This window comes from Biomphalaria glabrata, chromosome 5 (assembly GCF_947242115.1).
Source record: "Biomphalaria glabrata chromosome 5, xgBioGlab47.1, whole genome shotgun sequence".
Taxonomy (NCBI): domain Eukaryota; kingdom Metazoa; phylum Mollusca; class Gastropoda; family Planorbidae; genus Biomphalaria; species Biomphalaria glabrata.
The window spans coordinates 37,833,815-37,850,174 of NC_074715.1; the positions used below are offsets into that span (position 1 = coordinate 37,833,815).

General features: G+C 32.4%; 1 protein-coding gene across 3 annotated transcripts; it reads right to left on the minus strand.

Moving 5' to 3' along the window:
* Positions 1-31: 31 nt before the first annotated feature.
* Positions 32-14,591, minus strand: LOC106059364 (adenosine 3'-phospho 5'-phosphosulfate transporter 2-like). Of its 3 annotated transcripts, XM_056031176.1 has the most exons (11): positions 14,493-14,571; positions 12,853-12,937; positions 9,578-9,919; positions 7,103-7,224; positions 5,354-5,508; positions 5,066-5,173; positions 4,860-4,957; positions 3,550-3,642; positions 2,463-2,574; positions 2,253-2,322; positions 32-1,479 (listed from the first exon to the last, which is right to left on the minus strand). In XM_056031176.1, exons 3-11 carry the CDS (start codon positions 9,815-9,817, stop codon positions 1,326-1,328), a joined length of 1,152 nt encoding a protein of 383 aa, XP_055887151.1. In that variant the 5' UTR covers positions 9,818-9,919; positions 12,853-12,937; positions 14,493-14,571; the 3' UTR covers positions 32-1,325. The 3 variants fall into 3 exon arrangements, with proteins under 3 accessions (XP_055887151.1, XP_013072407.2, XP_055887152.1); XM_013216953.2 differs by lacking the exon at positions 12,853-12,937 and having other exon boundaries at positions 14,493-14,591; XM_056031177.1 differs by lacking the exon at positions 12,853-12,937 and having other exon boundaries at positions 14,474-14,566.
* Positions 14,592-16,360: the final 1,769 nt, after the last annotated feature.

Consider the following 16,360-nt stretch of genomic DNA (forward strand, 5'->3'; position numbering starts at 1 on the left):
TATATCTAATAAGATGTCAAGAACAAGTACATATCATTTGAAAGATAAATCTTTCAATTTATTATAGATATATGATAAACCCACATGATTATTTAATGGTTTTAACCCTCAAAAAGGACAATTTATAAAATCAACATACAAATATTGACATTTAAAAAGATGCTAACAAAAACTAATGAAATCTAACAATACAGCAAATAAATAATATATATATTTTTTATAATTATTATTCATTCATTTCTTATTCAAGCCTAAAAGGCATGTTGTTGTGCATAAGAAAAAATACATAGTTTTCAGAAGACTTAAGATTGTACATGTGGCTATTTATCATTCATAAAAAGCCTTTGTAAAAACTACATATTTTTTTTTAAATACTGGTATAGAACAAAAAAAATTTTTTTAAATATATTTTTCTGTGGCATACTTTTGCAGTTAAATTAAGCACCAGAATAAATTTTTCAAGATGTAAAAAGCTGTGTTATTCTATGGTAATATCTTGGCCACTCTGTAAACCGCAAACAGTGAAAAATATTTCTGTAAGGATTGGTAGTTGTATGGGATAATCAATGTGCATATTGTAAAGCTAATAAACCAAAAGGGCCAATGTCGATCTAACGAAGAGTAATCACAGACGAAAATTTCATAAAGCAGTGTTTACTTCACATTAAGTTAAACAAGATTCTTACAAAATAGGTTCATTTGAGTTAAAGAAAGATTTCATTACTAAATAATTGTAGACCACACATCGCATACTTGAACTAATTTTAGGCTTTACATTAGTTGACATTTTCAGTCAAAGCAATTAAAACATTTCTTATGGTTTGAAAGGCACTGAGATTTTATTAATTCCCAAGGTACAACATTAGCACCTAAGTCAATCACCCAATTTTAAAGTAACAAGTTTTATAAACCACCAAAAGAGATTATTTCCTTCAACACAAAACGTAACCAAACAGGACAGATTTAAAATTGTATTGGACATCACAAAGTTAATCCAACCAATAAATTTTTATAGAGTATTAATACAAAGATACCTTATTATTTTAGAGAAAGAACAAATTGGAACAGAATTATTTAATTTAAAGTTAAAACTTTCTTTGTCTTGATGTTTTTTGACGATTTTCTAATTGATTTCCAATAATAATTAATGCCACGTAAATTTATTTTTTAAAAATACTTTTTTTTTGTTTTCGCTGTCACATTACTTTTATTCAGTTAAATTAATCAAATAACTTTAAGGAAGTGATATTGAGCTTAGGACTTTAAAAAAAAAAGTCTCTTTAATCTCTATTAAAATAATTTTCGGAGATGATATGAACAAATGATTAAACAATGTTTTCAGGTTCCAAAGTTCTTCGTCTTTTCATTAAGCCATATTTGTGCATGAATCCAAGCATTGCTGCATCCCAGCTGTTTTTGTTCTTGCTGTAAAGATTCAAATAGATGCCCAACACTACAACCAGTCCTGACCATAAATACCTGAAAGATAGGTTTAGAACTAAATGTTTCTGTTCAAAGTGACTAAATGTACATATCACTTAATCTTTGAGTAATTAGGCATTATCATTCTATTAGATCTGTGTCAAATTTTCAATCTTAGATCTTAACTTTTATAACTTTCACCCAGCTTTATGGATAACTGAAATTTGTGGAAGTATTAATTAAGGCATTGGAAAAATATGCTTGATACATGACAACTTCAGTAACCATTCATTGAACACAAACAGATTTTAAATCTGAGCTTATTACCAAGAGAATCCTAGCAATCACTATCTTCAACATATTAAACAAATTAAAAAGAAACTAAAATAACCAGATTTCAGCTGTTGTTCACAACAGAATCTTTCTTTTTTTTTTTCCAAGTGAAATAAAATAAAATTAAGTATATGTTGTAAAAATCCCCCAAAAATTACAACATGATTATACCTAAAAAAAAATACAAAATCTACACATCATTAAAAAATTCAATGGATAGTTCTAGATTTTATATTTTCAAACAAAGCTTCTCTCCAACTCTTGATCTCTTCTCCCCACATGTCATTTTTTTTTCCAAGCAATCAAATGTAAATTTGCTATTGTATAAACAATGATGAGGTTTTCTGTCAAAAATTAATTATAAATGCATGATAAAATGCTTATTTCCTTGAACTAAATTATTCTCATATCTTTGTGTTGAATACTATTGCTGTTGTAACACATAAAGAACTAAAGGCCCCCCTACATAATATAGGTTACTCTTTAAAATGACTTACTGAAAAGTGAAAGGCTTGGTAAAGAAAATAAATGACAACACTATGGTCACTGCTTTTCGACAAGTTGTTACTGAGAAAAAAAAGCATTATTGACTTAATGTACAAAGAAAAATTCAAAATAATTTATGGAACGTAAAAATTATTTTTAAGCTTTACAATTTGAAGAAAATCAATAGGCCTATTTGCAGTAAAAAAAAAAAAAAAGAATACCTGTTACAGCTACAAGAGCTCCAAATGATTTCACCAAGGTAAGGACAACATATAAACCTAGATATCCAGTCACAGAAAATATCACAGCATAGCCATAAGTTTCAACAGGGTGCTACCAAAAAAAATATTCTGAAATCTTAAGAGATTTTAACATTTGGGGAAAACTTGTCACAAAATATAACTTTTTTTTTTTAAACTAATGACAGCATTAATAGGCATCATTTGTATTTATCCTAATAATTTTGGAAATGCTAAAATAATTTTTTATTGATAATACACATGTAGCCTACTTATCCTTTTTCATTTTTTCTTATTTGAAATATTATGGCATCAAGTAATGGCCAACATGATATCTCCTTTTTTTTTTTTTCAAGTCTTTAACAGGGTCACTTAGTTTGGTTGAAAATCAGGACTGTTTCATCAGAAAAATTGTAATAGGTTTAATAAGTGTTATTAAGTCTGTTTTCTAGTGCAAAATTAGCAAGTCCTATAGAAATGTTCCTTGTGATTTACAGGCCACAGCAGATGCCTTAAAGATTAAAATGTTTATCCAGCTTATTTATTTGTCCTTTTCCTTTTGTTGGATCAGTTTGTTTTCATCCCTCTTTGTGGGAGAGCTGTTAACTTAATCTTTGTGGGAAAGCTGTCAACTTGATCTCTGTGGGAGAGCTGTCAACTTTATCTTTGTGGGAAAGCTGTCAACTTGATCTTTGTGGGAAAGCTGTTACCTTGATCTTTGTTTGAAACCTGTTAACCTGATCTTTGTGGGAGAGCTGTTAACTTGATCTTTGTTGGAAACCTGTTACCTTGATCTTTGTGGGAGAGCTGTTAACTTGATCTTTGTGGGAGAGCTGTTAACTTGATCTTTGTGGGAGAGCTGTTAACTTGAGCTTTAGCATTCATTTCTTTGCTAATTTTAGAAAATAAAAATACCTATATCTGTTGAAGCATTGTTGGTGTAGATAATAGCAATCAAGGCCATCTTGCAGATAATAGTAATACTAAGAGAATCTGTCAAAACTAACCCATAACAATTCTTTATTTTCAATTATCTACTAGTGTACTAGAGCTGTTGTATATACTGTACCTCTTGGCAGAAATAAAATGCAGGTAAAAGACCACCAGACAACACTAGACCAAAAAGAATGTAAAGAAATCCAATGCTATAGGAGTACAACACCTGGGAAACAGACAAAAATACTTCAATAAAAATACTAATATAAAATGAAAAAAGGATTGCACTGGAATAAAGTGACATTTTTAATTGTAACCTCTGCTAATCTTCAACCAACATGCCCAATTTTTTCCTTAGACACAAGATGATACAAATATATGGTTCCCCGTCATTTCATCCCCTGGTCATTTCATCCCTAGATATTTTCATCATCTGATCATTTTATCTAGAAATAGTAATTGTAAAAATCATGAAATGAGCAATATTTAATATATTCCTTTTTTATTTAAATGACAAAAAGTATAACACGTTAGATAAGAATAAAATTAAAATTAAATGCCATTAAAAACTATAAAAAATTTTTATATATAAATATAGAGGCAAAGTAAAAAAAAGTGTTTTTGTGTTCATCTACACCAATAAGATAGATAGGCTATCGATTGTAAGTACAGAAGACTATCCATCGATTCATATTGCTGAACAATGTTTATTATTCTCTTGCCAGTAATGCATATTTCTTTGTTGGACGTGCTGCTGCTAGCCTGTAAAACTGATGCCTTGTGCAGCTGACTATCCTTACGTAGACGATCTAGAAATGTCCATGGTTGTACTACCACCATACCTTGGCCTTTGATGATAAGTTAGCAGCAAGGTCATAATTATTCTAATCGCATTTCTATGTCTCAAAAGATTTCCAATACTTCCACCAAACCTTGGCCTTTGATCATTACGTCATGCGCAGGATAATACCCAGATTTACAATATATTTTAAGATTTCTCATCAAGAATGCAAAGTGGAAGAGGAAACACTAGAAATGCATTAGTAACGTCAAAAAAACATTCTACATAATCATATTTATATATTAGATGAAATGAGGACTTAAAAGTCAAAGCCTTAACAGCACAATTAAACAATGGAATAGAAAAATATTTAATTGGGGATGAAATGACCGGGAGATGAAATGGCTAGGGTATGAAGTGACTGGGGATGAAGTGACCGGTCACCAAATATATAGACATATTGTAGAAGAACAGCAATTCTTCATGCTTAAAAATTCAAATTGTATTTCAGTGTGTGTGGCAAACCCTTTTTTCCCTTGCAGATTACAAATGAAATTTAAAAATTTTCATATTATTGAATTTAAAAAAAAAAGATATTAGATTTGTTTAATCCATCAGCATTAGTCATTGTAAATTTGATTATAAACTGTTCCATTCAATACCATTTCTCCATTGCTTGCCCCATACTGTTTCAATGTCTTCTCTTGAACATTGCCAATAGCCCCATCAGCACACAAGGCCAAAGAAATCAAGACAACACCTGCAAATTCAAGACTATAAATAATAAATAAGATACATATTTATAATTTTATATACACAGAAACCCCCCTTTTTTGTGTTAAATTCAGGTTGTTAAATTGAAAATTACCATAAGTGTTGAAGTTTGGCATTACAGCACTATCAGCAAGAGTGAATAGAATGAGGCCTATACTCATACATAAGCAAGCTGTGATGTCTATGGCACTGAATTTTTTACCTAGTGATGAGAAAAAAAGACATTTTCATAGCTTTCTTTATTTTTAAATTTATTTAAAGCCGAATGTATAAAAAAAAAGCCTATCCTGAGTGACTTCCTGGTTTTATACACCTTGCATACAAATATGAAACATTTTAAAAAATACACTATCTTTATCAGTAAGAAATGAATGGACTGTACCTTGTATAAGAATGCCACCAATTAATACAGGGATCAACTTGCAGCACTTAAAAATCACCTGAGTGGGATAGTTGAGATACCCTACAGAAGTATTAGACAATCCCATTGTGGCAACAGTTAGAAAGGCAAGCAACAAGTACATCCTGATTGGAATTCTGGGGAAAAAATAGAAATCACATGACAAGCAATTCAATTGGAAGAAACTTCAACTATGAGAAAACAAAAATAGCTACAAAGCAATAATAAATAATAGATTTCTTTTTTCTGTTTTAATTTTACATTGGTTAAAACTATTAGTATCATCATCATTAAACTTCATGCAAGTGAGGGCTTGACATTCCAGCCCTAAAACCAGTCTGTTCTGTTGTATTAGATGGGCAGTCTTAAGTTACCATACCAGAAGCTCATTTAATTTTTTTTTCAGCCGTATTTCCAGCACAAGATGTGAATGAGATGATGTGGCAGTCAGAACTGGAGACATCCTTAAACTTTTTTTTTGGTATAGGAATAATGGTGTCAAGTTTCCAAGCTTAGGCAGACAACTTGCAGTTCCCTGCCGTTTTTTTTTTTCACTGGCTTAACCAAAGTGAGATTCCTTTGTGGCAAATGTTGTTCAACAAGATGACAATTTTCTGCTGAGGAATATTCCAGGCCTTACAGCAAGCTCTCAGATCTTGTCTTGTAATTGTTTAGCTAACTTTTTGACTAACAGGCTCAGTCTGTAATGGTTCTACCTTAATACTGGATTCTTTGGGTTCTTTCTACATTCCTTTTTCTTGGCAGCAACAAGCTTGTTGATTCTTTGGGTTCTTTAGGACTTTCTGCATTCCTTTTCCTTGGCAGCAACAAGTTGATCAACTGTCCAAAAAGGCTTCACCTTTTTACAAGAGTAAAACAGAGGAATAAACCAGCATTGCTGATGTTATTTTCCAACATCACAGACTGACAGATTTTCACCTCTCAAATAAATTTGCTGAAGGGCAATTTTGACAGAAGCCCCGTATCCCTCCAATTTAACCTTACAGCAACACCACTTGATTCTTGAGTGACCTTGGTATTGATAAGTTGTGACAGGTTCCAAGTTAGCAGAAAAAAGAGATCTGGCTTTCAGGAATAACCCATTGCTAGCATGTAGAACAGTTGGGGGTAATGTTTGTTAAACAAAAAAAAAAAAAAAGATTAGAGTGGACTCTCTTACTGGTTGAATCTGAATCTCTAGGAAGGTAAATCATTTTAAATGGGCATTAAGCTAAGTGTCAGTCAGTATTGTTATTGCCAGCTCTGGTCTTGATGTTTTGTAAACATTGATGCATTTAAAGCTTCAACAAAATGAATTTCCTACCTTGAGCTACATCGGTGGGAACTAATGTAACCAGGCCCCAAAAGAGCAGCAGAAAATGGTACCCAGGTATAAAAACACTTCTTTTTCCACTAATCAGGCACTCTTAATACATCCATGCGATATGTGTCTTTGAAATAAGTCCTTAAGCTTTACAACACATGGATTCTAAAAGTTTTAGGGTTGGATTAGAGTTTTCAGGGATAGCTAAGTCAGTATCCCAGAAGGAGATGTTTGATTAGTTCTTTCAGGTGTTAACATAATTTTTAATAGTGCTTGTTTTGGGGTAAATTTTAATTAATTTAAATAAACATCTTATCTTATAATGAATAATTAAATATCAGAAGAATAGTTGTGTTGAATATTTTTGCCATGAAAAAAAAATAAAAAAATTAATGAAATATAATTACTTGCGCTGTTTATCTTCTTTCACTTGCAACTCAGCAACTCCAAAAAGAGTGTAATAGGCAAACTGAACCAATGTTAGATACCATCCAAATGGTTCAAACCCCTCTAATTTAAAAATAAGCTCCTTGAGGAAAAAAAAACATTTATAATTATGAAATGAGAGGTTAAAATCCATAGAACAAATTATTAATATATATTTGGAAATCCATAAAACATTATATTTCTACTACTAATGGAGATCATTAAAATTTAACTTTGCATTTTTGTTAAACACGGAATAAAGGTCATCAATTATAACACTGCTGATTTCACTTTAAGGACCAACTCATTGCACTTTTTATTTTTAGTCTATTAGCCCATGCTGCTAGTGTACTACCATTGGCATCTATTTATATAATTCTCTTCATGGCTCAAGAGTGTGGACACCAAGTAATGGAAAGATCACTCTTTTATTTCTGCAAGTCGGACGGACTAGAGTTACCCCACGTAATTTTAGAGGCCAAAAAAATTGCAGGGCCGGACTTAACCATTAGAACTAATAAATCATGGAAAGAGAACAAGTAATCTACCCTGTATTCACTCGTCACTAAATAGCAGGGCCGGACTTAACCATTGTGGGGCCCAATGCGAAACGGATTTCACAGAGACCAGTTTGGGTAAGGATACGGATACTTAGTGAAAATTAAGAGTTTGTATTAGAAAATATATTTCTCTTTGCATTTTATTCATTCTTTACTACACACAGAATTACTACACGAGCCTTGCGTGTAGCGAAGTCATACAGTATATCATAAGAATTCTGTTTCCTACATAGATCACGCTCAATAGCAAGAATTACCAAATGTTTCAATCTATCTACGAGAATTGTTGACCTCAAGTTAATTTTTCATAGTTTGAAGTGCAAGAAGCTTCTTTCACTAGATTCCACAATTACGTGTATTGCATAATGCCCTTTTTTTTTTATCGCGCTTAAGATTGGCGTTTTCCATATTGAATGACACCCCAAAATGACAATTTTTGTCTATATATTTCAGAAGATTTGTATGAATTTTCAAAAGATTTTAATAATTTCCGGATATTTCCAGGACTTTTTCATATATTTTGCAATTTCAGGACATTTCCAGGAGCTCCTGGTAAATCGACAGGAGGCCCTGTGAAATCTGTTATAAGTTATAAAATGGTTTAATTTAATAATTTATACACCTAGAATTAGAGCAGGTCCAATGAAAGTGCGGGGCCAACTGCTGTCACATAGGTTGCAGTGGCCTAAGGCCTGCCCTGCAAAATAGGGGCATATGCTACGACGCCGGTCGACTAGTGTACTTTATTTAGATAGTTAACACAACAATACAAGAAAAAATATAATTTCCAGAAGAATGAAAGTTAAGAAAATGGAGGGAACTAGAAATTGTTATACTAATATAGAAGTAGATAAAACTTTCTATGGAATCCCAGACAGGCCCCATTGAATGTCAGTACCTTTACTGGGCTCAATTAGGATACTAAGAAACACTATGACTTCAACCACTGCAGATTAATAATATACACTTAATAAACCATAAAAACTTCAGATATCCAGGAAATAAGTTTAATAATTATAGAAATTCCATGACAGTAATCACTACCAGAAAACAACTAACTCCAGAAACCCACAAAACTCTTCTTGTAATAAAAGAAAGTCAAAACTTCAGTTCAGATAAGGTGCAAATCGTTCAGGTTCATACCATGGGAATATATAAACAAATAGTTAAAACTCTTTCATACCCAATTAACAACAGAGAAACAATGCATTCAGTCTGGCCCTGCATGCTACTGACAGGATTCAGAGGGTTAAAGAAAACAAGTAACATAAAAAAGTTTTTTTTTTTTATCAAATCCTCTATTATAAAAAAGATGGTGGTTTATTCATTCTATTTATTTCTTGTGAGGATTCAATATTGAAAAGAGTTGTTCGAGCGAGCTTGCACAAGTTCTTCTATTACAATCAAGGTACACAAAATATCCATGAAGTCTATTTATTTATTCAACTTTCTACAGAATACAAAGAAACATTTGAGTACAATGCGAGAATAACTGCTGAATGTGTGCTCAAAGTAGCCTAATTCCTTAAAGATATACAATCCCAGACAAATTACTAGGAAAATTGTTAAAGCTATTTTCGAAACTCCTTCCAATGTTCAAATTCCAGTTTGCAAGCTAATAAGAGGCATTATAAAAAGAAAAAAAATATTGAAATATACTGAACGCAGAGAGTTTGAAATCGACATGCATGGTATTAAAACAGTAAGAATGAAAACACACAACAAAAAAAAAAGGTAGTAAAAAATCATGAAACAAAGATGATGATGTTGATAGCATTTGCTACACAGGGACTTCAAAGAAAAAGGATGAAACATTTTTTATCCAATAAACACAGCAGATCAGTTTTAAACAACTTCATACTAACAAGTATGGATATTGACAAATTTGATTATTACCTGCATGTATCCATAAACAAGATAAAATATAAAAGTTAATGATGTTAACACCATGAACTGCCAGGTGCGAGAGAGATTCGTCAGATCAAAGCACCAAAGATATATGGTTTCCTTTGTTGTCTTTCCACTTGGATCCTCTGGCATTTTTATTGAAGTGGTGTTGACAGGATTTAATGCAAATTTTTGTGTCAACAAAGAAGCTGTTTGTCTTAGTCCTGGCTGACTATATAATTTAGCCATTCTGCTTACGCAGTTGGCTAAATTATTTTGTAAGCATAAATATTTATTTTTTCTATGTCATGGTTCTTTTTAAATAGATTTGAGTGTCCATGAAATCAAGTTCTGAAATAATGAAGAAAGTTTTATTAACATTTTTAAAGAATCACATGTAGCTTGAAGCTTAGTACATCTAAAACACTAATTAACAAGAACAATTGGGGGTAATGATATTATTTTTTAAGCAATCTCTAGAAATTATACACAGGCTTTTTATTATATAAATAAAGGCCCTGTTTTAAATGTTTTACACTTTTCAGATGTTCCTCCAGAGTTGAAACCTCCCGCAGGATGATAGGGGATGGCAGCGGGCAGGGTATGAACCCAGGACCATCAAGAAGTCCAAACAACAGTCCAGCGCATATACTGCATGACCAGGCAGCCATCTTAAGTAAATAAGATGTAAGTGTTAACCTATATCCATTTCAAGAGTGCTCATTGATGTGTTACATTGAAACCTAACTTAATGATGCAATACCCGACTCCTCACAGTAAATCTAGATAAATTTTATGTTTAAGAGCAGCAGAACAAGATGTAATGGAAAAGTCAAAATGAAGATACCTTACAGTAACACTGGCTATAGAAACAAAAATAATTGTAACACTAAAAATGTAACTATCAAGAACAAAATGTGTGACCATAATATTGAATTTATGCATGTCATACTTAGGCTGTACTACTTGCCTAGAGAGTTCTTACAGGTGTGTGTTGTTATTGTGTACATACCACCCACAGATGATACAAGGATTTTGACTGAGGTAATATTTGATGTGCTTCACAATATAGAATCAAAACACCCACACTCTGTATTGCGACTGGAAACTTCAACAACTTATGTATTGACAACACACTGCCAAACTATTATCAAAACGTCTCTTTCCCACAAGGCAGAGGGGAATACTTGACAAATGCTACACTAACATCAAGTGAGTGAATTTCCCCTTACAGACCATCCATGTGATCTATAGGAAAGGTACTGTAAAGATGATCTGTTTTTATGGCCCACTCTTAACAAGGGATTCATGTAGCCAGCACTATGACCAACTGCCTTTACTTTTCTCCAACTAATGTCAGATACCCAAAAGAGCTGGGTGGACTTAGAGACACCCTAAAGAAACTCAAAAAGCATGCTGGGATGGATTAAAGAAAATAACAGGTTGAGCCTCAAAATAAGAAGAAACTATCAATGGAGGAGGAGGAGACATTCACCAACAAACTAAATGACTTTTAGGCAAGTTTCTATAATAAAGATTTTATTGACATACAAACAAAAAATTTCAACAGGAACCCTGTATATGTGCATCAATTTGGTAACCTTACTATTCAGAAGAGTAAGTTGTAATAAAGGCTTCTAGGCCATGACTTGGTTAAATTTTTAAAATTTGCTGATGATAAAGCCATTGTTGGTCTTATTTCTGGAGACAAAACTCAGTATCAAATTTTGATTTTTAAAAAGACTTTTCAAACTGGTGCACTAACAAGTTTAAAGAACTGAACATCACAAAAACTAATGAATTTATAATGATATAAAAGCAAACTGATACATAATTCCAGATAAAAAAATATATATTAAACATAAAATACCAATACATCAAGTCAATTCACAAAGATATCTGGGTGTTATTATAGAAAACAGGTTTTTAGGGGATGAGTATCTTGATAACCTAGCAAAGAAAGTCACATACAGCTATTTTTCTTTTCTTAAATACAAAATTAACAGATTTTTCTTTTCTTAAATACAAAATTAACAGAGTTACATTACAAAAGTATTTAGAACATTTAGAATTTTTACAGTGTGACAATACAAAATCTGCTAACATATGCAAAACATATTATGTTTGCAAGCAACGCAAGATAACAATGAACTTACCATTCAAACTGTTGCGCCACTTGGACAGTCTTAAAAATAATGAGCATCAAAACCAGACACACTATCCCACCTTATTTATAACCCAAATGAACTTTTTTGCATTTTCAACAAAATATCACAACAAAGCCAGAAAAATTTAGAAGATATCCACTACCTGTCCCTTTATTATGTCAGATCATCACAAAGTGGGCAACTTCAGTCTATAAAGGCTACAAGCATTTAAAAAATTCATTCCTTACTCTGTCATAACAATAATAATAATAATAAAAGGCTTGTCTTACTCTGTCATACTCGATTAGGGAACTTGAAAGTATCAAGACAACTATATATACATGTGTTGTTACTCAATGAATTGTATTATAACATTCATATGTTGTAGAGATGTTGCTGTAGATATTAATATAGATCTAGATCTATATTATTATTAGCAGCCCCGAAAGGGGAATAGACACTATTAGTTTTGTGTGGTCTGTCTGTCCGTCCATCCATCCCATTTAGATCTCGTAAACTAGAAAAGATATTGAAAATTATAGACATTATGATATTTTAAACCTTTCAAAGTTCTGATGCAACAGCTTCTTTTTTCTTTTCTGAAAGCAGTGGCGTAGCTAGGGTGTGGGAGGAGGGGGGAGAATTTGAAAATCCCCCGGGCCCCCAAATGAGTGTTTTTTACATTAAATATTAAAAATTATGCAAAATACAGGGGGGCCCAAAGAGGTCAAGCCCCTCGGGCCCCCAAATGATGGAAAATTTAATTTTTAAAATCAACTATGCATGCAGTTTTTTTCATAAAAATTATACACCATTTTTTTACAACTCTTCACTATTAATAGTAACAAACACAGCATTCTATTTAGTAAGGGAGATTACTATTTATCATATTTTTAACACACTTATACAAACGATTTTAGATTTTTTGTCAAAAAAAATTTTTTTTACAAATATATTGCTAACTTAAGTAATTTCTGTCATACTAATTACTACATTTACAAAAAAAATTATCTGCTGGACTGTTGGGGTACCACACAAGATCAGTCAACCCTCTTTCTCCATTCTTCTCTGTCATTTGCCTTTGATAAAATTTCATTCTGATATTCTTTCTGAAAATATCAAAACCTGCCTTTTTACCTGCCTGGGTGGACCACTTCGGGGGTTGATTTTGAGTTTGTGTTTCCACACAAACTGTCTTTGTAACCTTCTTAGATCTAAGAATCTAAGAATGGTAAGAATATGATCATAACAAATTATTTATGATAAATTCTTATAGATCTAGATCTAGACATCTAATTCTAGACTCTAAAATTAAATCTAATTTAATAAAAAAATAAAGTAAAATATAACTAGATCTAATATATTAGTATTATTAGACCAAAACTAGATAGGACTAAGACTGCTTTATTGATCCTTATCTATAGATATGGCTCCTTTCGTCTCGAAAGGCAATGGAGGCGCCCAGATGAGTCACTGGTTTTGGTTTAGTCTTGAGGCTGGGCAGAACCTGGGGTGGCTAATCAAGCCAATTCTAGAGCGGCAGACTTTGCCACAATTCAAGCATGTGTATGCATCTAATTCAGGGCAAGCGGATAGGGCAGCTATCTTTTTTTTTCCCTCTTGATTAAGGCTTTGTTTCTTTTGCTCACTGCGAGGATCATCCCAGCACGCACAGTCTATCTCCATGCACTCTTTGGCTATTTCTTCCCACATACTTTCATTGATGTCTGTGGCTCTCATGTCTCGCCTGCAGACATCTCTATATGTTAGTCTTGGGCGGCCCTTGGGTCTGACTCAAAACTTTCTGATTGAAGACATGGCCCCTCCAAGAGATGCACATTATGCGTCTCAGGCAGCGCAAGTGGAAACTATTCAATCTGTGCTCTTGGTACATGTATGTTGACCAGCTTTCACTGCCTTAAAGAAGAGTGCTCACAACACAGGCATTGTAGACTAGGATTTTGGTTGCTGTGGTCAATTTGGCCTTTTCCTAGACACACTTGGAGAGTTTTGCCAATGCTGCAGTAGCTTTTCCTATTCTTTTTGTCAGCTCAGTGTCTAAATCTAGGTTACTGGCAATTGTTGAACCCAATTAGGTAAATTTCTGCACCTTCATAAGGGTGTGGTTGCCAATATGTATCACATGTATTTTTGCGACGTACTGTGCCAGGATTTCAGTCTTGGAGAGACTTATTGTATTATATGTAAGGCTAAACTCTTGACAAGCAGCTACCAAGGCATTCACTAGCTTCTGTAGACCTCCTTGAAGTCCTTGCGAATGAGATATGAGTGCCGCGTCATCTGCGAACAGCAGCTCCCTAATCAAGATTTTACGTCTTTTCGTTTTGGCTTTAAGATGTGACAGGTTAAAAAGCCTTCTATCGGTTCTACTGTGGATATATATTCCAACTTCCCCATGGATTTAAAAGCGCTGGTTAGTACGACTGAGAAGAAGATGCCAAATAGTGTTGGAGTTGTTGAAATAGAGTTGGATCCTTATCTAGACCTATACTGGCTATACTATATACCAGTATTAGTATACTGGCTATACTTATTATTCTATAATTATAATGTCTATATATATATAGATTATACTTATTTAACTTATAATCTTATTGATTATTGTCTTATACTTAATAACTTATTATATATATTATTAGATCTAGATCTAGAATAATCTAGATAGAATCATAGATCTATATTTAATATCTAGCTTCTATACCTATAGATCTATATCTAGAATCTATAGACTATATACTTTTTAGAACCCAGTTTACCTAAATCTAGATTATCTAGATGTAGATCTAGATAGCTAGATTCTAGACATCTCCTAGAATTATTATTTTTTTTTTTTGGTTGTTTTTATACTGTTGGGCCAGAAAAAAAGTAATTTGAATTTTTTATAGAGGTAAGTGCGTTCAAGTTGACTGTTTGTACTTGTTACTTGTATTGTTTGATGTTATAGATCTAGATCTAGATCTAGCTATTAGACTCCTCTACATGTATTGTAGATATAGATCTATGTTTAAAGAAAGAATAAATAATAGATCCACTATTTTTTTAATTTTAAATGATGGCGGATGGCTTTATAATTAAATATAAACTGAGATCAATATTATTTAATATTTTTGGTTATTAAAAAAAATTTACCTGGACTTTAAAATAGTCAAACATGTCTTCTCCAACACTTCTTGAGTTTGATAGAGCTAGAAAAAAATTTAAGGTATCTATATTTTATATCTAGATCTAGAGTCTATAAAGGTTACGAATAGATTCAGTAAATACTTCGAATCTAGATCTATCCAGAACTCTCTAAAGTCTAGATCTAGAATTATTAGACTCTAAAATTTTAGTAAAATTCTCGTCACTTGGACTTGAGTCTAGTTAGGGAGTTCAGTGATAAAATAGTTATTTACTTATATGCAATGAAACCACTATAGCTAGATGGATAATTTTGAGATATAAATGACACAAAAAGAATTTTGAAAATCGGATAATTAGTTCAAAAGTTATAAATTTTTTAGTTAATTATTTTGACCTCTTCTTTGCCTTTGTATTTTACTTATTTGTTTGTCCCACTTTTGGTTGTCTTGTCTTACATCGTCACTTTGAATTATTTTTTTAATCTATATAGATCTAATTATTATTTAGCTTTTAAATATATATTTTAAGATACATTAAAATTAACATTCCTGTGATTTTTTAATGTTATTTAACTTTTAATTAACATTATGAAATAATATTTTAAGTGAGAAAATACGTTCATCTGACATGGCATTCATTCATTTGACCCATTTATACAGCCGGTAAGCACAAGGTGATTGGCTGGGCCCAGTCACGTGACCTACTTTTGACATCGCGAATGACGCGTAGGGAAAAAAAAAGAGGGCTGCGCGAGTGATTTGATTGGACCAAAATAAAAAATTACTTTCAATCAAAAGCCGCTGGAATTGTCAATACTTACAAAAAAACTAATTACACACATAGAATCGGCAAGTGATGAGCTTTAAAACGATGTTTGAAATTTTCTTAAGGGTCAACAGAATACGAAGATATTACAAAGAGAAAACTTCAACCTGCAACAGTTTCGTACACACTTAAGCTATCTTAATATTTCAAACAGTAATGGAAACGTCATCCATTTCTGCGTACAACGGTGTATCACATGACTATATACGACTTATAGTTACAAGAGGCTTTTAAAAAGAAAATGGGATACCCTAACCTCGTTTCGCGGCGAAGTGGGACAAAAAAAATACGGACGATTTTTCAGGCGGACTGAACGGCCTAGTCTAGTACTTGATTGACTCTTGAGTACTTTCTACTTCACTTTGTTACACTTTGTAACTTTTAATTAGTGATTTAGTGACAATTTAGTCTTAGTTAGAGTCTAACTTAGAGTTAGACTTTTTAGTCTTACTTAGTCACCTTGCCTTAGTCTTAACTATGAGTAGTATGAGTATGAGTCTAAAACTCCTAACAGGCTAACTCTAAGACTAAGAAGAAGAGTCCTAAGGCTAAGACTAGTAAGAGTCTAAGACTCAGACGACTCAGTACTCAGTCTAAGACTAAGTGTCACTAGGTAGTAAGTTCTAACTAACTTTTTTTACTAAGACACTATATACTAAGTCGACTAACGTAACAC